Source organism: Suncus etruscus, chromosome 19 (genome assembly GCF_024139225.1).
Source record: "Suncus etruscus isolate mSunEtr1 chromosome 19, mSunEtr1.pri.cur, whole genome shotgun sequence".
Lineage (NCBI taxonomy): Eukaryota > Metazoa > Chordata > Mammalia > Eulipotyphla > Soricidae > Suncus > Suncus etruscus.
In genome coordinates, this window is record NC_064866.1 from 33,175,419 (window position 1) to 33,202,000 (window position 26,582).

The 26,582-nt window shown below is 40.8% G+C and overlaps 1 protein-coding gene across 1 annotated transcript in view; it reads left to right on the forward strand.

The window, feature by feature from the left end:
- Nucleotides 1-26,582, forward strand: part of NSMCE2 (NSE2 (MMS21) homolog, SMC5-SMC6 complex SUMO ligase) — a 306,778-nt gene that overhangs the window by 271,857 nt on the left and 8,339 nt on the right. The window contains exons 4-5 of the mRNA XM_049765797.1: nt 21,638-21,738; nt 23,276-23,382. Of these exons, the coding sequence (XP_049621754.1) occupies nt 21,638-21,738; nt 23,276-23,382 (208 nt within the window). The remainder of the gene's footprint in view (nt 1-21,637; nt 21,739-23,275; nt 23,383-26,582) is intronic.

A 26,582-nucleotide genomic window follows, 5' to 3' on the forward strand; every position in this document is an offset into this window, starting at 1 on the left:
TCTGCATGTGGCTGACCACATTGTCTCAACACTACTTGTGTTTTTGACCCATTATCAAAGATTAATTTATTGTATGACTAAGGGTCATTCTCTGAATATTCGAGTCTATTCTGTTGATCTGAGAGCCTGTCTTTTTCCAGTACCATGCTGTTTTAATCATTATTGCTTTGTAATACAATTTAAAATTGTGGAAAGTGATGCCTCCCATCATCTTTTTCCTAAGGGTGCTTTAGCTATTTTGGGGTGTTTATTGTTCTAGATAAATTTCAGAAGTGTTTGATTCACGTCTTTGAAGAATGTCATGGGTATCCTTAGAGGGATTGCATTGGATCTGTACAATGCTTTGGGGAGTATTACCATTTTAATGATGTTGATTCTCCTGATCCATGACAGGGTATATGTCTCCATTTCCCTATGTCTTCTATTATTTATTGAATCAATATTTTATAGTTTTCTTCATATAGGCCCTTTACTTCTTTAGTTAAGTTGACTCCAATGTATTTGAGTTTGTGTGACAGTAATGTGAATTGGATTAGTTTTTTAATGTCCATTTTTTTCTATCATTATTTGTGTATAGGAAGGCCATTGATTTGGGGGGGCAGGGTTGGGCCATACCTGGTGATGCTCAGGGGATCAAACCTCAGTCTGTCTTAGGTTAGCACATGCAAGGTATACACCCTACGGCTTGCACCGCCACTTCAAGAAGGCCATTGATTTCTGCATGTTAATTTTGTAGCCTGCCACTTTGCTATATGAATTTATTGTTTTAGAAGCTTTTTGGTAGAGTCTTCAGGGTTTTCTAAGTATAGTATCATGTCATCTGCAAACAATGAGAGCTTGACCTCATTCCTTTCTATCTGGATGACCTTGATATCTTTTTCATGTCTAATTGCTATGGAAAATACTTCCAGTATTGTATTGAATAGGAGTGGGAAGAGGGAACAGCCTTGCCCTGTGCCAGATCTTAGGTTTTCAGTTTTTCCCCATTGAGTACAATATTTGCCATGGCTTCTGATAAATGGCCTTGATTATATTGAGAATAGTTTCTTCCATTTTCATCTTGTTGATAGCTTTTTATCATGAATGGGTGTTGAACATTATCATATGCTTTTTCTGCATCTATTGATATGATCATATAGTTTTTTTGTTTGTTTCATTTTTGGTTTTGGGGTCATACCCAGCAGCGCTCAGGGGTTACTCCTGGCTCCACACTCAGAAATCGCTCCTGGCAGGCTTAGGGGACCATATGGGATGCCGGAATTCGAACCACCGACCTTCTGCATGAAAGGCAAACTCCTTACCTCCATGCTATCTCTCCGGCCCAATCATATAGTTTTTAATATTTTTATGTGGTGTATTACGTTGATTGACTTGCATATGTTGAGCCATCCTTGCATCTCCTGAATGAATCCTACTTGATAATGGTGTATGACTTCCTTCTTTTTTTTGAGGGGGGGGCCACACCCGGCGGTGCTCAGGGGTTACTCTTGGCTGTCTACTCAGAAATAGCTCCTGGCAGGCACGGGGTACCATATGGGACATTGGGATTCGAACCAACCACCTTTGGTCCTGGATCGGCTGCTTGCAAGGCAAATACCGCTGTGCTATCTCTCCGGGCCCATATGACTTTTTTTTTTGGTTTTTCAGGCCACACCTGTTAGATGCTCAGGGGTTACTCCTGGCTATGCGCTCAGAAATTGCCCCTCGCTTGGGGGGACCATATGGGACGCCGGGGGATCGAACCGTGGTCCTTTCCTTGGCTAGCGCTTGCAAGGCAGACACCTTACCTCTAGCGCCACCTCGCCGGCCCCGCATATGACTTTCTTGAATGAAGCATTGGATCCTATTTGCTAGGATTTTGTTGAGGATATTTGCATCTGTATTCATCATGGATATTAGTCTGTAGTTCTCATTTTTGCAGCATCTCTATCTTGTTATGGTACCAGGGTGATATTAATTTCATTAAAATTATTTGGGAGTGTTTCTGTTTCTTCATTTTCCTGGAAGAGCCTGAAAAGCACAGGAAGTAAATCCTCTTGGAAGGTTTTAAGGGATCCATTGGTAATCCACCTGGACCTGCGCTTTAGTTTTGGGGAAGACTTTTGATACCATTTTAATTTCTTTTTTTTTTTTTTGGTTTTTGGTTTTTGGGCCACACCCAGCAGTGCTCAGGGGTTACTCCTGGCTGTCTGCTCAGAAATAGCTCCTGGCAGGCACGGGGGACCATATGGGACACCGGGATTCAAACCAACCACCTTAGGTCCTGGATAGGCTGATTACAAGGCAAACGCCGCTGTGCTATCTCTCCGGGCCCACCATTTTAATTTCTCAATAGTGATGTGTCTTTTGAGATATGCAAGATCATCATGGTTCAACCTATGGAGTATATAAGAGTTTAAGAATCTATTTATTCCAGGTACTTGTGTTTTGTGGCATAGAATTTTTCAAACTAAAGCATTTATTCTGCTGCTGAGCCACATTCCTATCCTTAAACTTATTTTTTTTATTTTTATGTAAAATCTTTATTTAAGCACCATAATTACAAGCATGATTGTAGTTGGGTTTCAGTCATAAACAGAACACCCCCCTTCACCAGTGCAATGTTCTCATCACCAATGCCCCCCCTTCCCAACCCTTGCCTGTATTTGAGACACGCATTCTACTTCTTTCACTCATTAAGATTGTCTTGATAGTGTTAGTGTAGATATTTCCCCAACTGCACCACTACACCTATAAGAAGTTTTAAGAGCAAGTTCTGAGATAGTAAGTATAGGAGTTAAGGCTTATTTGCATTGCATGCATATTGGTCCCCTCTCCCCCCTCCCTTCTCCCTCTCTCCCTCTCTTCTTTTTCCCCAATAAAAGCAAGTGCTGAGTTTAGAGATACTTTGAGTATTTATTGATCTGAAATTGATGTTTCATGACTGTATCTCAACTGAAAAGTTTTTTATCCCAGTATGATACACTGGATTTTTTTTATTATTTTACATGTTCCTGATTTTATATGGACATATTGACAGTATGAATGGGGTTAAATTTTTATGTGATGCTAGCTAAGGACAAAGTACTTGATGAAATAAACTATAGATAAGTGTGCAAATGTATGATACTGTGAAAGGGGGCATATCTTAATAAAAAGTCTCCCTCAAAGAAAATAATCTGAAACTTCACTTTAAGACATTCAGAGCCCTGTGTCGAAAGAGGCATGGAAGTGAAAGCAGATGACAAACTGACAATGTTGGGGCGCTGTGTCAGCTAACTACAACTGGGCTCATTTGGGCCTGACTCTGCCCCGAGGCATGAAGGGCAAGTCCCGTTTAGAATCCTGGGTTGGGCCATCTTGTAATATCACTGCTGAATGATTGTATAGCACCTCATTTCTATTTAATTGCACATATTTGTTCCAGGTGCCCATTATGTGCTGGATCCATGAGAATTGAGTAATATTAATAATCGTAATAACATACATTGGTCCCATACTATTTGTCAGGCATCCTTCTGAGATCTTTGTATACATTGATTTATTTTATCATCATATAGTACCATGAAACAGATAATTCTGTTTTATAGCTGAATAGATTAAGGGAAAGAAACTTGCCGAAGAGCTTCCAGCTTGTTAACTAATAGAACCAGAATTCAAACTTGGGTAGGCTGTTTGCAGAGCTGGTCTTCATAAGTATTTGTAATCCTCCATGCTTGATAAGCTCCCTATTTGCACATCTGTCTGGAAAATCTGGATTATTCATCACTTTCTCCAAGAATTTCACCTTGATTCATCACCCCACCTTTCAGACATTTTCTAGATTCCCTTGTACTCTGGACAAAAGACATACATTGTTTCACTCATGTAGGATGTATTTGTCTGCCTCTCCTACTAGATCCAATCTTAGTGCTTTCTCTCTATGCCTAATAGCTGTGCATTGTATGTCTGCAGAGAGTCAGAATAAAAACAATTTGAGTTGGCTTGATTTGAGCATAGTGCTTACTACCTTCAAGGAGTTTTCTTTTTCTTTTTCTTCTTGAGAAGAGATAGGGGAACCAACACCTAGCGATAGGCCCTTTTCGCAGCGCAGGGGCCTCACCTGCTGATGCTAGGAATTGAACCGTTGTCACAACCACAGACACAGAGAGTATAAGTGCTTTCACCTCTATACTGTCTCCATCTCCAGGTGAGAAAGGAGTAGCAGCTACATGTTCAACAATTGAACAATGAGGATGTTTATATATGTACAGTATTATACAGTTGTTATTAGAGAATTTAAAAAATTGGAGATTGTAGGAACTGGATTGAATTGGATTAGACATTGCATGCCCAAATTAATGGAATCAAAACTAGTATAGTTGGCAGCTCAGAGCGTAAGAAGGAATGCTGATTAGAATATGGACCTGAGGGGGCTGTAAATGAAGGAAATGTGAGTACTACTGAAGGGGACAGCAGAGATGTATCAGGAAATGTGAACTAGAAGGTTCTCATAGGACATCAGAAGTCAGTTTTTTTGTTTGTTTGTTTGTTTGTTTGTTTGGTTGGTTGGTTGGTTGGTTGGTTGGTTTTTGGGTCACACCCAGCAGTGCTCAAGGGTTACTCCTGGCTCCACGTTCATAAATCACTCCTGGCAGGCTCGGGGGACCACATGGGATGCCGGATTTGAACCAATGACCTTCTGCATGAAAGACAAATGCCTTACCTCCATGCTATCTCTCCGGCCCCCAGAAGTCAGTTCTTAAGAGACTGGCCCTATTCTTTCCAGGAACTTCTCTCTCAGTGTGTCACATACACACAAACCTACCCAACCCTATGTGTGTTCGTTATGGAACTAAGCACTGTCTGTTTTAGGATTTTGGACAGTACGAATCCCCAGGGCCTTAAATAATATCAGTAATTGTTGAAAATGTATATAAGTACCTAACATTGACTTTGTGTATATTTGATAAATAATATTTACTTGGTGCTTCTTATACTAGCATGTACTGATTGAGTTGTATCCATCTTCGCTTACTGTATATTTTGGTTGAAAGTTTGCCTTCCTGTGAAGGTTGCAACTTCTAGAAAACCCTGAAATCTAAAGAAAGACCCTATTCAGACTTGATCTGCATTTTATTTCTGTAAAAGTCTTTGACATGCTACGGAATCAGTCTACCAGAGGATGTTGGACACGAGGGCTTAGTGTCCTCAAAGGCAATTTAGCTAACTTCAACTAACAGCTGACTTTCGTTAAGGCCACTAGTTCCAGGAAGATATTGAAATATAAGCTTGAACATTAAACCATATCATTGAAAGAACCTTAAAGAGCACGCACGCGCACACACACACACACACACACACACACACACACACACACACACACAATCACGTTGCCTTTGATTCTAAGTCAAAAAAGACTAAACCTGCTAACAAACTTCTTTCTCTGCTTGGAGTCTATATTCATACACAATGCAGTAAGCTCTAAGTTACTGGGTGGATGGAACAAGTCAGGAGTTAGCACAAGCACTCATCACCCAAACTGTAGATTTTCAAATATAAAATATGAAATAAGGGACTTTATTTTACATTATAAAAGCTCCCAAGTCTTCCCTGTGCAGGCTTTGCCTCTCCAAATACACATCCTAGAATAGTGCAAATAAAAATAGTCTGAACAGTCCAGTAAGCCTTTCAGCCAGACATCAAATAAATATAAAGTATTTTCTTCATCTGCTACTAACTTGGAGGAGAAAGTGCACTTAGAAAATATTCAGCCTTCATTGAAAAGGCATGTAGCGGTCACCTCTTATTCCTAGCTGGCATAAAACTGTCTTACTGGCCTCCCCCAATTTAGGTTGCCTGAAGTCAGACAAGTGACTAATACCAAGGCTGTGGGTGGCCAGGCCCCAATGTATTTTCTGACCACAAGACCATGTCTGGATTCTCCTTTGTAATTACCACCCAGCCTACTGTAACTGAAAAAACTTATATTTACTTCCTACCTTTGACATGTAATTGAGGGCCGAAGCTGTTCTCCAAGCTGGAGTGATGGCCCCTCTGTTGTTATTTGCCTAAAATCTGTAGAATCATTCGGCAGGGCAAGTGGGGTACCGCATCTTAAATATGTTAAGTATATCCTCGTGGAAAATATTCCTTCCACCACTATATACCAGGGACATTTGAGACTCTAAGAAACATCAGGAACAAGACAGCACAGTCCTTTACTTTCCTGAAAGGGGGAGGGTGCAGCAAGGATGAAAGGGAGGAGACAGACTGGAAAATAACTCTTCCCTCACTCTCACTATGCAGAGTCACAAATTAGTAACTCAGTGGAGAATGCTGAGGTGGGTTCTTTAGCCATCAGCAGAAGACCTCTCCAAAACAAATGACATTCAAAGAAAATTAAAAGAAATGACATTTTTATGCAATGCCTGTCTTGGATACATGCAAGGGGTGGGGGAGGAGGGAGATAGAGGGCATTGGTGGTGGGAATGTTGCACTGGTGATGGGGAGGGCTGTTCTCTCTTTTATATATGTATACCTAAAACCCAACTACAAGCATACTTGTAATCATGATTCTTAAATAAAGATATTTATAAAACCTGTGAAAACAAATTAACAGGAAAAAATAAAGTGACATTTCAAATGACAAGGAGAAGTAGGACAAAGATCAGGAGGAGGAACATTCCAGGAAGGTTAGTATATAAAGACCCAAAGATGGGAAAGAGTTTTGCATGTTGGCAGATGGAGAGAAAAGATCAGTGTGCTTGGGAGTCTGGGGTTGATGGGGAGCTGTGTGCCTGAGCAGTGCGCCTGGGCAGGTTATGGCAGTGTCAAAGCTGGGAGTCTAGTAAGGAGGCTTCTAGCAGTCCAGAAGCCAGGGTGGCTTAGATTAAGAAGGTAGAGAAAACAAAGAAGGGAGCTTTGCATCATAATTTAGAACCAATCCACAAAGTTTGCCAATGATGGATGTGAGAAAGGAACACATACTGATCAGGTGTGAGTCTAAAGGTTTCCTGTTGAGCAGCCAAGTAGGGGGTGATGAGGATAGAGGATGGAGATACTTAGTTCTTCGTTCCCTCAAAATCACTAACCATGAATCTGTATCGTGGGGGTGCCACAGATGGCCTCCAGACCCCATTACTTACTCATCAGGAAATTTTTGTGGAGATCTGGAAATTCCTGATTGTTCCCTTGTTACTTCAAAGAATTTCAAGCCTCTGCCTTTTGGCATTCTAAGATCTAACATCAAAATAATCCTGGCACTCCATATGGCCTCCCAAGCACCTTTAGCCCTGAGCAACACTGGGTATGGCCCCCCAAATAAATAAATGTATAGGAGGTTACATAGGAGAATGATGAAGGATCTAAGATCTAACATCAAAATAATCACATTCAGGTTATTAACTGAGAATTGGCACAACCTCTGTGTACTCCTTTTGTTTTGTTTTGGCTTTGGGGGTCACACCTGCCAGCATTCAGGGGTTCCTCCTAGATCTGTGCTCAGAAATCACTCCTGGCAGGCATGGGGGGCCGTATGGGATGCCTGGAATTGAACCCAGGTCTGTTCTGGGTTGGCTGCATGCAAGGCAAAAGCTATGCTCTCTCTCCAGGCCCCCTGTGCAAACTCTAGACATGTTTGTTTTCTGTGCTGAGGGGTCCTCCAGGTCTGCACCGGCACATGCTAGGGGAACCATGTGGTGCCAGGAATCTAAGAGTTATCACTTACATGCAAGGCTTGCACCTCAACCCTTTGACTGGCTCTCCACACCCTTTTTTGTTTACAACATTATTTGGGGGGGGGGTTTGGGCCACACCCATTTGCTGCTCAGGGGTTACTCCTGGCTAAGCACTCAGAAATTGCCCCTGGCTTGGGGGGACCATATGGGAAGCCCGGGGATCGAACCGTGGTCCTTCCTTGGCTAGCACTTGCAAGGCACCTTACCTCTAACGCCACTTCGACGTCCCCTGTTTACAACATTTTTTTGAGATATAATTGACATACATCATTAGCTTAAGGTTTACAAACTAATAATCTGCTATGTGAAGTGATCACTACAAGCCTAGTTATCTATTGCCACAGAGTTATATATTAGAGATCTTCTTACAACATTCGGATATGCACTGGGGCATGTTTACCTATAGTTAATGCTATACATTTCTCCTCAAAATTGATCCTTTTGTATCTGGAAGTTTCAACCTGTAGGCCCCCTTCACCCATTTCTCCCCGACTTACCTGTGCACCCTATCCCCACGTCTTTTCTCTACTTCTTTTACCCTGGCTTCCCTCTTTAGCACGTCTTACAGTAGCCCTAGGCCCAAGAATGGGTGCAGGTGTGCAAATGAGATATGCCTCATCAACTTAATGACATGCCTTATCTTTTTCTTTATATTTCGGGAAATGTTGTGACCGCTAATAACAACCTAATTTAATTCACTCATTTTTTTTTTAAATTATGTTAACATTTTTTTTTTGCCCTAAAAATAATGCAGGAGACTTAAGTTTTCTAATCTCTGCAATAGAATAACAAGAGGTTGTTTCTCCCTGGGTGTTTGAGGGGCAAATGATAAATATGAAATTTCCTGTACAGTCAATATAAACTTTATTATTATTAAAATGACAAGGGGGAAGGTGGCAGCAACTTCTATAATCAATGCACTGTTTTAGTTTATGAATAATCCAGAACCAAAAATAAATAATAGGGGCTAGAATGATAAAAACAAATAAACAAACAAACAAAACCAGGACATTTGATTTACACAAGGCTAACCTGGGTTTGATTCCTGGCATCATCCCATATGGTGGTCCCCTGAGCATCACCAGGTATGGCCCCAAAACAAAACAAAACAAAAACAAAAGCCTTAGCCCAAAATATTTCCTAAATCCTTCAGACAAAATCTGTTAATGTCTTTGAGTTCCTATTTTCTCATGAAGAGTTGGAATCAATAACTTCACTTAAGTGAATGATTCCTGTTTTTCTCTCCAATCTTCCTTGTACAGGCTTATCAGACATTTCTGATTTGGGACCAGCTGATGTAATATATGTGATATTTGTTGCCAGAAGTGACCTTCTGTTAGCACTCTGTAGAATTCCACTGTTAATACCACTTTCTATAAATACAGATTTTTGGAAGAAACTGTCTATCTAAAGAGTAGTTTAGTTGCTGAGAATCTTTTTCTTTTTAGACTCAGGTTCCTGGGCTACTGCTCACTGTTGGCATTTTCTTCCTCAGTTTCACTTTTGTTGCCTCCTCCTTCCATGGTAGCCGAAGCTGAGAGTCACCTCAAGTTCTGGAGTGACCCTCCCACCTTCCTAGGTGGTTTCCATTGCATTTGAGTTGGACTGTTCTGCTTCCAATGCCTTTTGAAATTTTAAAATAGAAAATTTAGAATAAAATAAAACCCACAGTCTTTCCCAGGGCTATTCTATTCATCTAACAGATTTGCCTGTGAATTCTACACAGGATAGTTGTAGACCTTCCTAAATCTGTCATTTGTACAGAATAAAAATTAATAAAAAAAGAAAAACAGAGTTGCTTTTATTCTGACCAACCAGTGCACAATCAGCAATGGGAATGGGCAGTCCCTGGAAAGGCTTCTTTTTAAATCAGAACCTAGAAGAAACAAGGCGGCTCTGAGATGCAGCCTGGTTTCCCCTTGCCCTGCCCACTACCCCACCTCACACTCTCCACAGCCAGTCTAAGGAAAAATTGAGCCCATAAAAGGCCTCTTGCAAGAGCCTGACTCTTTCATCATGAACTGGTGAAAGAGTGAGAGCCAGGTCCTGGGGAAGCACAGAAAAACCTTCCTACATCTGAGAAATATTCATTCAGAGTTTCTACCCTGCATCCTAGCAAGCTACCACTGCATTAAATACAAAAATGCAATTTTCTAGACTTTTTTTGATAGTGATTTAGAAATAAGTTGGCTGCTGGTAAATGATTTTGTTTGTAATTGGCTGTTTGTATAAATACCTGGGAATTATTGAAATTAAGTGAAATAAAAAACTAAAAATAGCCAGTTTATTGTTTCCAAATGAAACATTTTGTATATCCAGACCTATAATTAGTAAAGTTAACCTAACAGTAAATGTATAGACCCGGGCCAGAGTCATAGTACAGTGGGTAGGGTGTTTGCCTTGCAAGAGCCTAACCTGAATCAACCATGGCATCCCTGAACCAGCCAGGACGATTTCTGAGCACAGAGCCAGAAGTACCCCCTGAGCACAGTCGGGTGTAACTCCCCTCCCCCAAGAAAAAAGAAAATATGTGTAGATTCTTAGTATATATTAACCTCAATTTTGTTTTCTGTTTTGAGGCTAGTGAATGGTTTCAGAGCTCTAGACACGCTTACAGGCCCTTGAAAAGATTCCGGCTCTTGAGTCTAGACCTTAATGTCCAAGGGTTCTGCCAATAAATCCTTAGCTCTAGGGTCTTTTTTTTTTTTTTTTTTTTTTTGGTTTTTGGGTCACACCTGGCTGTGCTCAAGGGTTATTCCTGGCTGTCTGCTCAGAAATAGCTCCTGGCATGCACAGGGGACCATATGGGACACCGGGATTTGAATCAACCACCTTTGGTCCAGTTTTTGGAGGTATCTCTATATTGCTTTCCATAAAGGTTGAACTAGATGGCATTCCCACCAGCAGTGGATAAGAGTTCCTTTCTCTCCACATCCCTGCCAACACTGCTTGTTTTCATTCTTTGTGATGTGTGCCAATATCTGGGGTTTGAAGTGGTACCTCATAGTTGTTTTGATTTGCAGCTCCCTGATGATTAGTGATGTGGAGCATTTTTTCATGTGTCTTTTGGCCATTTGTATTTCTTCTTTGTCAGTGTCTGTCCATTTCTTCTCCCCATTTTTTGATGGGATTAGATGGGTTTTTTTTCTTGTAAAATTCTGTCAGTGCCTTGTATATTTTGGAGATTAGCCCCTTATCTGATGGATATTGGGTGAATAATTTCTCCCACTCAGTGGTTGGCTCTTGTATCCTGGGCGCTATTTTCTTTGAGGTGCAGAAGCTTCTCAGCTTAATATATTCCCATCTGTTAATCTCTGCTTTCACTTGCTTGGAGAGTGCAGTTTTCTCCTTGAATATGCCTGTAGTCTCAATGTCCTGGAGTGTTTTTGCCTACATGTTGTTCTATATATCTTATGGTTTCTGGTGTGATATCAAGGTCTTTAATCCATTTGGATTTTACCTTTATACATAATGTTAACTGGGGGTCTAAGTTCAATTTTTTGCAAGTGGCTAGGCAGTTATGCCAACACCACTTGTTGAAGAAGCTTTCTTTGCTCCATTTAGGATTTCTTGCTCCTTTATCAAAAATGAGGTGGTTGTATGTCTGGGGAACATTCTTTAAGTATTCAATTCTATTCTACTGATCTGAGGGCCTGTCTTTATTCCAATACCATGCTGTTTTGATAACTATTGCTTTGTAGTGCAGTTTAAAGTTGGGGAAAGTAATTCCTCCCATATTCGTTTTTCTAATGATTGCTTTAGCTATTCTAGGGTGTTTATTATTCCAAATGAATTTCAAAAGTGCCTGATCCACTTCTTTGAAGAATGTCATGGGTATCTTTAGAGGGATCGCATTAAATCTGTACAATGCTTTGGAGAGTATTGCCATTTTGATGATGTTAATCCTGCTAATCCATGAGCAGGGTATGTGTTTCCATTTCCACATGTCCTCTCTTATTTCTTGGAGCAGAGTTTTATAGTTTTCTTTGTATAGGTCCTTCACATTTTTAGTCAAGTTGATTCCAAGATATTTGAGTTTGTGTGACACTATTGTGAATCGGGTTGTTTTCTTAATGTCCATTTCTTCCTTATTACTATTGGTGTATAGAAAGGCCATTGATTTTTGTGTGTTTATTTTGTAGCCTGCCGCCTTGCTATATAAGTCTATTGTTTCTAGAAGCTTTTTGGTAGAGTCTTTAGGGTTTTCTAAGTAGAGTATCATGTCATCTGCAAACAGCGAGAGCTTGACTTCTTCCTTTTCTATCTGGATTCTCTTGATATCTTTTTCTTGCCTAATCGCTATAGCAAGTACTTCCAGTGCTATATTTAATAGGAGTGGTGAGAGAGGACAGCTTTGTCTTGTGCCAGAATTTAGAGGGAAGGCTCTTAGTTTTCTCCATTAAGGATAATATTTGCCACTAGCTTGTGGTAGATGGCCCTAACTATATTGTGAGAGGTTCGTTTCATTCCTATCTTGCTGAGAGTTCTGATCAAGAATGGGTGTTGGACCTTATCAAATGCTTTCTCTGCATCTATTGATATGGTCATGTGATTTTTATTTTTCTTGTTGTTGATGTTGTGTATTATGTTGATAGATTTACGGATGTTAAACCATCCTTGCAGTCCTAGGATGAAACCTATTTGATCGTAGTGGATGATCTTCTTAATGAGGCATTGAATCCTATTTGCTAGGATTTTGTTGAGGATCCTTGCATCTGCATTCATCAGTGATATTGGTCTGTAATTTTCTTTTTTGGTAGCATCTCTGTCTGGTTTAGGTATCAAGGTGATGTTGGCTTCATAAAAGCTATTTGGAAGTGTTCCCGTTTTTTCGATTTCATGAAAGAGTCTTGCCAGGATTGGTAGTAGTTCCTCTTGGAAAGTTTGAAAGAATTTATTAGTGAATCCATCTTGGCCTGGGCTTTTGTTTTTGGGCAGATATTTGAATACTGTTTTAATTTTATCAGTAATGATGGGAATGTCTAGATATGCTACATCCTCTTCATTCAACCATGGAAAACTATAAGAATCCAAGAATTTGGGCCCGGAGAGATAGCACAGCGGCGTTTGTATTGCAAGCAGCCGATCGAGGACCAAAAGTGGTTGATTCGAATCCTGGTGTCCCATATGGTCCCCCGTGCCTGCCAGGAGCTATTTCTGAGCAGACAGCCAGGAGTAACCCCTGAGCACCGCCAGGTGTGGCCCAAAAGCCAAAAAAAAAAAAAAAAAAAGAATCCAAGAATTTATCTATTTCTTCCAGGTTCTCATTTTTAGTGGCATAGAGTTTCTCAAAGTAGTTTCTGATGACCCTTTGAATCTCTGCCATATCAGTAGTGATCTCTCCTTTTTTATTTCTAATACAAGTTATCAAGTTTCTGTCTCTTTCTTTGTTAGTTTTGCTAGTGGTCTATCAATCTTGTTTATTTTTTTTTCTTCAAAGAACCAACTTCTGCTTTCGTTTATCTTTCGGATTGTTTTTTTTTTGGGGGGGGGGGGTTTACACTTTGTTGATTTCTAATCTCAGCTTTGTTATTTCCTTCTGTCTCTCTATTTTTGAGTCCTTTTATTGAGCATTTTCTAATTCTATGAGCTGCGTCATTAAGCTATTCAGGTAGGCCCCTTCTTCCTTCCTGATGTGTGCTTGCAAAGCTATAAATTTTCCTCTCAGTACTGCTTTTGCTGTGCCTTGTAAGATCTGATAGTTTGTGTCTTTATTATCATTTGTTTCCAAGAAAGTTTTGATTTCCTCTTTGATTTCATCTCAGAACCACTGGTTATTCAGTATGAGGCTGTGTGTTAAAGTTTTTCTTCTGTGTCCCTTTGGAATTCACATATAATTTCAGAGCCTTGTGGTCAGCAAAGGTAGTCTGCAAAATTTCTATCCTCTTGATATTATGGAGGTATGTTTTATGTGCTAGCATGTAGTCTATCCTGGAGAATGTCCCATGTACATTGGAGAAGAATGTGTATCCAAGTTTCTGGGGATGGAGTGTCCTATATATATCCACTAGGCCTCTTTCTTCCATTTCTCTCCTCAGGTTCTAGTATATTCTTGTTGGGTTTCAGTCTGGTTGACCTATCCAGTGTTGACAAAGCCAGGTTGAGGCCCCCCACAATTATTGTGTTGTTATTGATATTATTTTTCAGATTTGTCAACAGTTGTATTAAATATTTTGCTGGCCCCTCAATCGGTGCATATATGTTTAGGAAAGTGTTTTCTTCCTGCTGTACATATCCCTTGATTAATACAAAATGTCCATCTTTGTCCCTTACAACTTTCCTGAGTATAAAGTTTGCATCATCTGATATTAGTATGGCCACTCCAGCTTTTTTATGGGTGTTGTTTGCTTGGATAATTTTCCTCCAGCCTTTTATTTTGAGTCGATGTTTGTTCTGACTATTCAGGTGCATTTCTTGTAGGCAGCAGAAGGTTGGATTGAGTTTTTTTGATCCATTTAGCCACTCTGTGTCCCTTAACTGATGCATTTAGTCCATTGACATTGAGAGAAAGAATTGTCCTGGGAGTTAGTGCCATCTTTATATCAAAATTTGGTGTGTCTTTTGGTCAGTCTTGTCTTAAATTAGGTCTTTCAGTTTTTCTCTTAAGATTGTTTTTGAGTCTTTAAAGTTTCTGAGCTGTTGTTTGTCTGTGAAACCATGTGTTTTTCCATCAAACTTGGAAGTGAGTTTTGCTGCGTAGAATATTCTAGGTGAAGCATTTATTTTATTGAGTTTTATCACTATGTCCCACCACTGCTTTCTGGCCTTGAGTATTTCTGGTGACAGGTCTGCTGTAAATCTCAAGGATGTTTCCTTGAATGAAATTCCCTTTTTGATCTTACTGCTTTCAGAATTTATCTCTATCTGTGGGATTCATCGTTGTGACTAGGATGTCTCTTGGAGTATTTTTTCTGGGGTCTCTTTTGGTTGGTACTCTTCGGGCATGCAGGATTTGATCACATATATTCTTTAGCTCTGGAAGTTTCTCTTTAATGATGTTCTTGACAGTTGATTCTTCCTGGAAATTTTCTTGCTGGGTCTCTGGGACTCCAATGATTCTTAAGTTGTTTTTGTTGAGCTTATCATAGACTTCTATTTTCATCTGTTCCCATTCTTTGACTAATTTTTCCATTGTCTGTTCATTTGCTTTAAGTTTTTTTCCATTTTCTCCCGCTGTATGGAGTTGTTATTTATCTCATCTTCCACAGCACCAATTCTATTCTCAGCTTCTGTTAGTCTGTTGGAGAGCATATCCATTTTGCCATTCAGTTCATTTACTGAGTTTTTCAGGCCTGTTATTTGACCTGTTATTTCAGTTTGGAGTTTTGTGATTTCTGTCTTCATATTTTCTTGGTTCTTATTAGTGTTCTGTTCAACTCGATCCATGGTTTCTTTGAGTTCTTTGAGCATCTTCCATATTTCTTGTCTAAACTCCTTATCTGAGAGATTGATTAGTTGGTTGGCTGTTTTTTGGTCATCAGAATTGTCATCTTCATTCTCTATGTCTGATGCTGGCCTGCCTTGTTTTCCCATTGTCACACTTGTATTGTGGGTTTTTCTACGTGTTGTGGTGGTATTCATTGGCTAAATGATGTGCGCTGCCACGCTCCTCTGGCCTCACCCTTTCTGGGTGGGTTGACTTGTCTCCAAGGAAGGGGAGCCCTCCGTGGATGAAGCCTCACACAGGATCAAATCTTAGGCACGAGCACGCAGCAGAGAAGACAGAACAGGGAGAGATGCTGGGCTTCAGTAATCCAGCTCAGTTTTTAATAATATTTTTTCTTCTTGTTACAGTGGCATTATTTCCTTAGAAAGAGCTCAGGGCCTCGTAGCGAAGCGGAGCAGCCATGCTCTTCTGGAGCCTCTGGGAGAGCGAATTTTCTGGGCCCTTTTCGGCCCACTCCCAAGAGGTTTAGGAGACAGAACAGGAGACAAACACACACAGGCAGCACTTACAGTTTCTCACAGTCGGGCCCCACTGGGCCGGCATAGATTTTCTTTGTTCTGTTTTTAATATGAAAAAATATCATGAAGTATAGGATTGTACAGATCTATGGGGGCTGGAGAGATAGCATGGAGGTAAGGCCTTTCATGCAGAAGGTCATCAGTTCAAATCCAGCTTCCCATATGGTTTCCCATGCCTGCCAGGAGCAATTTCTAAGCATGGAGGCAGGAGTTTCCCCTGAGCACAACCAGGTGTGACCCAAAAACCACCAAAAAAAAAAAAAAAAAAAAAAAAAGCAAAACAGATCTATACTTATTTTCTTAATTTATATTGTATTGAATTACACAGTTACAAAGTTGTTCATGGTTGAATTTCAATCAGTGTGCCAACACCTGCCCCTTTACTAGTCTACATTTCCTGCCACCATTGTCCCCTTTTTCTTCCCACCCCTGTCCCAGCCTATCTCTCTGGCAGATTTTCTCTCTCTCTCTCTCTCTCTCTCTCTCTCTCTCTCTCTCTCTCTCTCTCTCTCTCTCTTTCTCTCTCTCTCTCCTCTCTCTCTCTCTTTCTTTCTCTCTCTCTCCTCTCTCTCTTTCCCCTCTCTCTTCTCTCTCTTTCTCTCTTCTCTCTCTTTCCCTCTCTCTCTTTCCCTCTCCCCCCATCCTCCCTCCCTCCCCTTTTTTCATTTTAGGAGGCATTATTTGCAATACTCATACTAAAAGAGTATCATTCATATCACTTTATCTCTTTTTAGCACTCAGTTACTCAATTCTTGTCCACAGTGATCATTTCCACTATCATTGTCATAGTGTCTCTTTTCTGTCCTGACTGCACTCCCCCTCCCCTTTGTGGCAGGCCCTCCTGGCCCTTTTTTCTATTGTCTTTGAATATTATACTCATACAATATTTTTAATGTTTTGCAAATGAGTGTGATCTTTCTATATCTGTGCCTCTAACGCTGAGTCACTTCACTCAGCATGATAATCTCCTTGTATACCTATGAATAAACAAATTCCCTGATTTCATTTTTTTCCTTATGAGTGCATAACATTACATTTTATATAGATGTCATAGTTCCTTTATCCACTCATCTGTTCTCGGGCACTTGGGTCGTTTCCAGGTATTAGCTATTGTGAATAGTGCTGCAATGAACATAGGAGTGCAAATGCCTTTCCTGCATTGTGTTTTTCGACCCCAAGGGTATATTAATAGGAGTAGTATGACTCCTAGTAATGGAAGCTCAATTTCTGGGTTTTTGAGGAAAGTCCATAATGTTCTCCAAAAAAAAGCAGAATCAGTTGACTTTCCTACCAGTCTTGAATTAGAGTCCCTTTCTTCTTCATGCATCCATGCCAGCATTGGTTGTTCTTATTCTTTTTGATGTATGCCAGTCTCTGTAGTATGAGATGGTGTCTCATTGGTTTGATTAGCTTCTCCTAATGATTAGTGATGTGGACATTTTTAAAATTTTAAAATGAATCACTGAGATACAGTCACAGTTAGTGATTAATTTTCAGTCATACAATGTCCAACACCCATCCTTTCACCAGCGTACATTTCCCACCACCATTGTTCCCATTTCCTTCCATCCCTTCCCTCTGCCTGTTCTGTGGCAGACATTTTTTCTTCTCTCTCTCTCTCTCTCTCTCTCTCTCTCTCTCTCTCTCTCTCTCTCTCTCTCTCTCTCTCTCTCTCTCTTTCTCTCTCTCTCTCTCTCTTTCTCTCTCTCTCTCTCTCTCAGCTCCCTTTTTTTTCCTTTTAGATTCTGGTTTGTAATATTTTTCATATATACCACTTTACATACTGTGGAGCATTTTTTTTTTCTTGTGCCTTTTAGCTATCTGCCTTTCTTCTTTGAGGAAGTTTCTGTTCATCTCCTCCCCATTCTCAGTTTAATATAGGCCCATTTGTTTATCTTTGTTTCCACTTGCTTGGTCAGTGGCTTTTCATACTTGAAGATGCCTTTAGGTTCAGTATCATGGAGGGATCTTCCTATTTTTCCTGTGTATTCCTTATAGATTCAGATCTTATATCAATGTCTTTAATCCATTTTTTTTTTTTGGTTTTTGGGCCACCCCCGGCGATGCTCAGGGGTTCCTCCTGGCTGTCTGCTCAGAAATAGCTCCTGGCAGGCACGGGGGACCATATGGGACACCGGGATTCGAACCAACCACCTTTGGTCCTGGATCGGCTGCTTGCAAGGCAAACGCTGTGCTATCTCTCCGGGCCTTTAATCCATTTTGATTGGACTTTTGTGTATGGCATTAGAACAAGGTCAGAGTTCATTTCATTACATATAGCTAGAGGCCTTCATTCTTATCTTTTAGGAATGAGAGTTGGGTTGATGGTTGGCACATTTCTCTAAGAAAATACAAGCTGGCCTGAAGATAATATTAATTTGCTAAAACATGTTGTATCTCAATCTAACACACACACACAATCACACACAATCCCTAGGTTCCATTTAGTAGGTGATCTTGAACAGATATCTCTAGTCTTTCTTCTGCCTACTCTAGTACCTTTTCAGAAAGACATCAGCCATGGTGGAAGGCCAAACCAGTAAGTTTTAGGATCTGAATAATGCATGAGAACCAAGTGTACCTGAGATAAGGGTTTCCCTCACACACTGAAAGCAAAGCAATCATAAAAGAAAATCATATCTATATAATTTTCCTTAAAAAATGAAAAGGGGGAGGAGAAGAAACAATGAACTGTGCACATGTTAGCACTTGTACTTTAAAAATCATTCATCTTGAATTTCTTTGCAAAATAACATGTCTTCCTTTTCCCAAAAGAAAGACTTGCTGTATCCTCTGACTTTCCTCAGGGTAAATTCAGTATCAAAGAAAAGAGCATGTATTTCTGAATCCTGTAAGCTAGCTTCAAAGCCAGGCTGCCATGCTCTTCTGGCAATTCTCAGAGTGTATGCTAGAAACCCTCAGGACTCACTGAGAGCCTTCAACTCCTCACAGACTCACAGCTACCTGCCCAATGGCCTTAATATGGCATCAGCCCTTTGCTCCCATTTTTCCATGAGTGCAGTTTCCTAGAGACTATGAGATGTGACCTCATTGCAGATGGATATATACACAGGTACCAAAATCCAGCTATAGTCTAGTAAGCAAAGCATTGAAGTTATGTTTAGTACTATGAAGCTACCATTCTTCTTTATTTTAATCATTTTTATTTTGGTGCTGAGATTAGTTCATCATACTTTTCATGCATACATCATTTCAGCACCACAGCCATCACTAGAGAGCCCACTTCCCTCCATCAGGGTCCCAAGGACCCCTCCCCACTGCCCACCCCAACCTATGTAACCTCAGTTCTGCAGAAAATAATCTTCAGTGCCCATGTCTTTTACCTTTTGTTTTTTTTCCCTACTACATTTCCTTTTCATCTCATATTTGAAATAGCTCTGAAACAGTACTATACTTATTCCTAACTTCTGTTCTGAAAATATGACTTTGTAGTTTTTGAATATCATGTGTTGACAGGCAATGGGGTTACTTTTGTTAAAAAAAGGCTGAATATTTTTAACTCCTAAGGGATTAAACATTGATAAATATAAAAGCCCTTATATTAAAAGTCCTTTGAGGGGCCGGGCGGTGGCGCTGGAGGTAAGGTGCCTGCCTTACCTGCGCTAGCCTAGGAGACGGACCGCGGTTCGATCCCCCGGCGTCCCATATGGTCCCCCAAGCCAGGAGCGACTTCTGAGCGCATAGCCAGGAGTAACCCCTGAGCGTTACCGGGTGTGGCCCAAAAACCAAAAAAAAAAAAAAAAAAAAAAAAAAAAAAAAAAAAAAAAAAAAAGTCCTTTGAGAGAGTCCCTTAATAATATCTCTCAAGATATTACCTCTAATAATATCTCTAAGATCAAAGGTTTCTAAGACAGGAAAGTTGGAGAACCCTATTCAACCTTAGTAGTAGTAGTTGCCATTTTTGAAATACTTTTTTCAAGCAGGATCTGTCCACAGCATACTATATTTATCTCATTTGATCTCTGCAATAAAACTACAGAGGTTTTCATTAAGTGTATATTTGATTTGGGGGCCATACCTGACAATGCTCAGGGGACCATGTAAGTGGTACCAGGGATCAAATCTAGGCCTCCCACATGCAAAGCCTGAGCCTAGACTGTTGATCTATCTCTCTAGTCCTAATATAGAAGGATTTTTTTTTTAAGTCTTTAAGGGTCAAAGCAATAGTACAGCAGACAGGGCAGTTACCCTGTACCTGGCTGATCCAGATTCAATCTCTGGCACCCCCTGTGTTCCCCTAATCCCATGATTTCAAAACTAGGTGTAAATCCTAAGCACTACTAGATATGCCCTCTCCACCCCACCCCCAATAGAAATATCTTGCAGGGGGCCAGGAATGTACCCCAGTGGTAGAGTGTATGACAAAAAAGAAAAATTATGAGGCTCCAGATTCCTGCTCTGACACAACAAGAACAAAAAAATAAATATCCTGGATTGTGAAATTACTCCAGGCACCATGTTTCTAAACCCCTTACAGAGGGGTCAGAAGAAGTAGGAGTGGCAAAGAAATAATAAGCCAAGCCAGTCAGGCAAGAGTAATGGAATCAGTGTCTGCTATTGGCTTCTCCCACATACTATCTCCCCAAGCCAAAAGTCAGAATTCCTCTCTCTTTATTAAACCAATATTCATATATCAGGAGGAGAAGGTCAAAAGTAATCCAGGTGGACTTTCATATATCAAACGAGAGATTTATGGGAAAGAGGAAGATGGGGACTGCTTTTATTGTGGGTTACTAGCTGGGTATCATCTTATAATACTTCCCTTTCTGTTTAAAAAAAAAGGAGAGAGAGAAAAAGAAAAGCTATGAAAGTTTTGTTCTCCTGTTCTCCCTCAGAGGTGGGAACCCCAGACCAGAACTTATAAAAGTGATTGTTAGTTTGCAATAGTCAAAATTTCACCATAAAAAGTCAAAGGTCAGATTGTGCATACATATTCTCAAGACAATCAGCTTTTTTTCATATTTTTGTCTTATACATATCACAAAATTTTTCATCAAATTCTCTTAATATAAACATTAGAGTGTTTTTGCAAATATACAAAATCGAATTCTCTTAACATAAACGTTAGAATGTTTTTGCAAATATACAATTTGAAATTTTTTTTTTTTATTTTTTGGGCCACACCCGGCGGTGCTCAGGGGTTACTCCTGGCTGTCTGCTCAGAAATAGCTCCTGGTGGGCACGGGGGACCATATGGGACACCGGGATTCGAACCAACCACCTTTGGTCCTGGATCGGCTGCTTGCAAGGCAAACGCCACTGTGCTATCTCTCCAGGCCCACAATTTGAAAATTCTTAAACATTCCTACACTGAGCACTGTAATGCAAGTCTAGATATCTGATTTCCTTTTCCATTAACTTCCTTACACAAAATCACAAGGACATTTCTGCAGATATCTTGGTGGTGGGAAATTGAAACCGTAGCATTTTTTTCCTGAGACCCAGGGTCTTTATTAACAAGTGCCAGACCACATCCTGGGGTGGAGAACAAGTGGTCTAAGCATCCAACGGATGCTTCCCTCCAAAGGTGCTTCCGACAAATGAGTAACAAGCATATCCTGAATAGGGTGGAACCCCGTTAATCCAACACTGAACAAAAAGACCTTACTGGCCTGAGAACATGCTACAAATAGATGTGAAGGGTACCTTTAGGGTATCTGTTGCCAAAAGCATGCTCCTAGGTTTTACCAGGACTTGCTCACAAAGTAATTCTTAGCAACTCTGAGAAAATGATTTCCTTGGCCCTGAGCCTTAGTTTCCTTCGAATTCTGAGTCCACCTCTCCTGCAGAATTCTTTCAGGAGCACAAGAGCTCCTACATACCAAGTGGTAACACAGGATCTACAGTCAAATAGACCCCAGGGAACAGTTAGCTTCCTTCCTCTCATCGCCATTCTATCCTCAGCAGACTGACGCTCAGCAGCTGACACTCACAGACTTCCCTTTCTCCTCCAGATGGTCTTCAAGCTGAAAGAGAAGCTGATGGAACAGAAGGAGTAGATGAAGATATGATTGTAACCCAAAGTCAGATCAACTTCATCTGCCCTATTACACAGGTACTGTTTCCTCCTGCTGCCCCAGAAAGAAAAGGCTCACTTCACACAGATCAAACACTAGCTGTTTCCCTTTCTTTTTTTTTTTTTTTTAAATAATTTTTATTGTGATCAAAGTGAATTACAAATCTTTCATAGTCATATTTGCAGTATAAAGTGGCATTGAATCGGGGGTGTTCCATCACCAGTGTTGTCCTCCCTCCACCCCAGTTCCTAGCACCCTTCTCTTTTGCCCCCCGGACTGCTCTTTCTAACCAGATTTTATCCTTGGAGTGATAGACAAAGGAAATGAGGTCATAGAGTATCCATAAGAGGTTCTTGGCCTGAAATTTTCAGTTGTTTCCATAAGATTTTAGGAGGTTGCAGGATTGGAGTAAGTAGGGAACTCGTTTTGCATGCAGCTGACCCAGGTTAGATCCCCATTATTTATATGGTCCCCCTCCTGAGAACTGCTAGAGTCAGGGGTGACTCTGAGCATCACCAGGTGTGCCCCCCAAAAAATTAAATTTTGGAGGTTGAGGCTGAAGATAGTATGTTTGGTAGGGTGTTTGCCTTGTACTCAAGTGACCTGGGTTTGATCCCTGAGCATACCTGGGTGTATCCCAAAAAAACAAAAATTGGGGACCAAAGTGATAGAACAACGAGTAGGACTGTTGCCTGCCCAAAGCCAAGCTGGGTTCAATCCTGGCACTCCATATGGCCTCCCAAGCACCTTCAGCCCTGAACAACACTGGGAATGGCCCCCAAAATAAATAAATGTATAGGAGGTAACATAGGAGAATGATGAAGGATTTGAGTCACTGTAATGGTTGAGTTTTTTGTTTTTTTTTTTTTAATGAGTTTGATAAAAGATTAAGGATGGGAGAGGACCTTGACATTGGAGGAGGGACATTGTCACTGATGGTGGGTTAAGTTTTTTTTTTCCTTTAAGAATCTAGGAATGGGGGGCCGGAGAGATAGCATGGAGGTAAGGCGTTTACCTTTCATGCAGAAGGTCATCGGTTCAAATCCCGGCGTCCCATATGGTCCCCCGTGCCTGCCAGGAGCAATTTCTGAGCACGGAGCCAGGAAAAACCCCTGAGCACTGCCGGGTGTGACCCAAAAACCACAAAAAAAAAAAAAAAAAAGTATCTAGGAATGGGGCTGGAGAGATAGCGCAGCAGTAGGGCGTTTGCCTTAGATGCTGAAGGATGGTGGTTCAAATCCCAGCATCTCATATGATCCCCCGATTCTGCCGGGAGCAATTACTGAGCATAGAGCCAGTGTAACCCCTGAGCAGGGCCGGGTATGACCCAAACCCTCCCCCCCAAAAAATATAGGAATAAATTTATGGCTCATAGACCTTGTGCCACTTTTGCCACCCTTCTTCTGTTTCCTCTGTTTTCTGCCTATGTAATAATTATTAAAAGCATGACTTTGGAAAGTTAAACATAGATACTTCCGTCTAGGAAAAGGCAGCACCAAATAACTGGTGACTTGGAAAAGTTACTGGTAGTGGATCCTTGTCATTCCTTTAAGCCTCATGTCTTCTTGATTGCAGTTGGAAATGAAGAGGCCAATGAAAAATAAAGTGTGTGGCCACACCTATGAAGAGGAAGCCATTGTTCGAATGATTGAGTGCAAGCAGAAGCGGAAGAAAAAGGCCCGGTGAGTTGGTGGCGGAAGGGAGGTGGAGCCTTCCTAGGGGCAGTCAGTTTGCGGTGGTGAGTTCCTGCCAAGGAATAGGACCCTCAGTGTCTCCTGCATGATATCCACCTCCCAGTGGTGTAAACATGGAAGCTGGCTTTCTGGAAAAACAATACGTGAGGGGAACATTAGTAATCTTTTCAGGAAGAAGCTGAAGGAATGTCAACCACACCTTCAAAACAGGAGAAAATGGAATTGAGTTTCATTTTAATCATTAGATACAGGAAATTTTATGATTTTGTACTGCGGCCTAAAAAAACTAAAGGAAAATTTTTACCAAAAGACCTTCGGTTTGTTTAGTGTTTTTATTGTTTTGTTTGTTTATTTGTTTGGTTTGGTTTTTGTATTGGTCTTGGGCCACACCCCATGGTGCTCAAAGATTTCTCCTGACTGTACTCAGGGATCACTCCTGCAGGGGCTCTGGGGAAATGCACATGCAAGATAAGTGCCTTACTGTGGCAGTTCACTTTCCTAACCTGAAATATTTCTTTCTCCCTTTATACATATACCTACCTAGACAAGTAGGAATGGTAAAAATGTTATTTTTTCTTTACTGTAATGCAGGTTATTTGTTTCAAAAACATTACATTAACATTTAAGATAAGAATTTGCATCCATTGCTCTGAATGATCAAGATTTATTGTCAGAAAAGGCCTTTTATATTTGTAATTATTTGAATAATTTCTCAGCTGGTTTAGATAAATTCACAAATAATTGATGGAATTTTTTTTTTAGTAGAATGTTTGGGTAATATTTCTTTTGTTGATTTTCCATACTTGAACCTATGGAAGGAATGACTGTTATGACAGAATCTTGACTTGGCTAGACTGACTTTGGCCTTTCTTGTGCTCTTATCACAAATTTGTTAAAGGAATGGAATTGCAGGTGTGACCAGTTCTCTATGGGCTTCTGATAATGGTTCCTTTGATGTGTGATTTTCTTCTTCATTGCCCAGAAATTAGCTGGTCCAGACCTGGAATTGGAATTCCCCACCACTCCTCATCGGGTGTGGAGGTATAGAGATAGGGTGTTTGAGACTGTAGTTATCTGAAGGGTTATTCAGTCAAGTAATTTAGCCTATTTGTTCTGGAAGAACTACCCACTCACTAGTTGCAAAATTGAGACTGTTTGAGTGCATGTTTATCTGTTTTGAGCTTCCAAATTAGAGTTGAAATTTCATATTTCCCTAGAGAAATGTCCAGGGCTTTCCTGTGAATAGAATATTCTTTGTTTCCAGGACATTCAAGCCTTCCCTCTCTAACTTTCTGTGTGTGTGTGTGTGTGTGTGTGTGTGTGTGTGTGTGTGTGTGTGTGTGTGTGTGTGTGTACATAGATATATTTGTTTTCATCCATTAACTTTGTTGTCGACATTCAGAAGTGCTTGGGGACTACTGGTTGGATGTTCAGGGATCACTCCTGACTGTGTTCATGGGACCATGCAGTTCCAGGGATGAACCTGGGCCTCCTACCATATGTCAAACAATCCCTCTAGCCCTTTGAGCCACCTACCCTCCCCCCTTTTTAATGTGCATTCTCTTTAAAATACAAAATTTTAATTGGTTAACATAAGTTTCTAAAGATAGGTCTTTCCAGCTAGCTTTCTGTTTCATAACCTTATATCTTAAAGCTTGTGATGTTCTCGAAAAGTCATTTCAAAATGAGTAGACACTGACACAAAGCGTATTTCTCGTAAGTCCCTGGATAGGTTTGAGCAACTTCAGAACAGATTCACATTTAAATGGGTTTTGTTTATTATCTACTTTGACTTTCTAATGTCCTTTGGCTTTTTGAATTGTACATATTTGCACATGATATTTAGAAGGGGTTTTTTTAGTAGCATTTTGTCATTTCAAAAGCTTTTTTTTTTTTTTTTTTTTTGGTTTTTGGGCCACACCCTGTGAGGCTCAGGGGTTACTCCTGGCTATGCGCTCAGAAGTTGCTCCTGGCTTCTTGGGGGACCATATGGGACGCCGGGGGATCGAACCGCGGTCCGTCCTAGGCTAGTGCAGGCAAGGCAGGCACCTTACCTCCAGCGCCACCACCCGGCCCCTCAAAAGCTTTTTTAGTTCTGCCATCTTTTTTTATAAATTTGATACCATCTACAGCTTACTAATAATGATCCTTTCTAAGTGGAAAGAGGCTGAAAAGCTTGCAGACAAAGGAGTCTCACTGGTCTTTGGAAAATACAGAGGATTCCAACAAATGGTGAAGAGCGGTCTTTCTAGCAAGAGAGTCATTCCAAGCAGAGTCTGTTCTTGCTAGCGAATGATGGGGGGCCAGGCAGAATCATGGGGGAGGGCGACGAGCAGCAGTGTGTACAGGCTTGTGGCAGAGGCCATTCAGATTTTACTGGTGTCCTCATCGAGAGGTTGATAATAGTTGACTCATTAATATATTTAACATTAATAATAAGATATATTCAAGGGGCCGGGTAGGTGGCGCTGGAGGTAAGGTGTCTGCCTTGCAAGTGCTAGCCAAGGAAGGACCACGGTTCGATCCCCCGGCGTCCCATATGGTCCCTCCAAGCTAGGGGCGATTTCTGAGCACATAGCCAGGAGTAACCCCTGAGCGTCAAACGGGTGTGGCCCAAAAACCAAAAAAAAAAAGATATATTCAAGTAAGACTCAGCACACACTATGATCATCATCATCTTTCTTACCACAGTATTTAATAGGCATGAGAGACCATAACAGATCTGAGGGAATAAGGTGAACTCATCAAGTTTACAAAGTTACTCCAACAGCAGTTTGAAGGATGATTAAAAAAGGGGAGGGTCCAGGAGACAGTCCAGCAATTGGGATGCAGATTGGCCCTGGTCTGATTCAGGAACAATATGGTTCATTCAGCACCTCCAGATATGACCTTGAAGGCCCCCAGCAACACCGAAGCCTCAGCCCCAATCATTAACCCATTTAAGCTAAGAATTGATGAGAGGACATCCCCAGACTCCTGAGCACCCCCACTGCTCTCTACCTCACCATATCAACAACCAAAAATGAAGCAAAAACGACAGGTTGGCAGCTTTTTAACCTAGCATTCTATTCTAGTTAAAGAGAACTTGGCTTGAGATAAGAGTAGAAGGGAATGAGAATGAGCATGTTTCTGGAGAAACCTTGGGCAGAACTTGCTGACTGCAAGCTGGGAAGAAAGGACATGGGTGT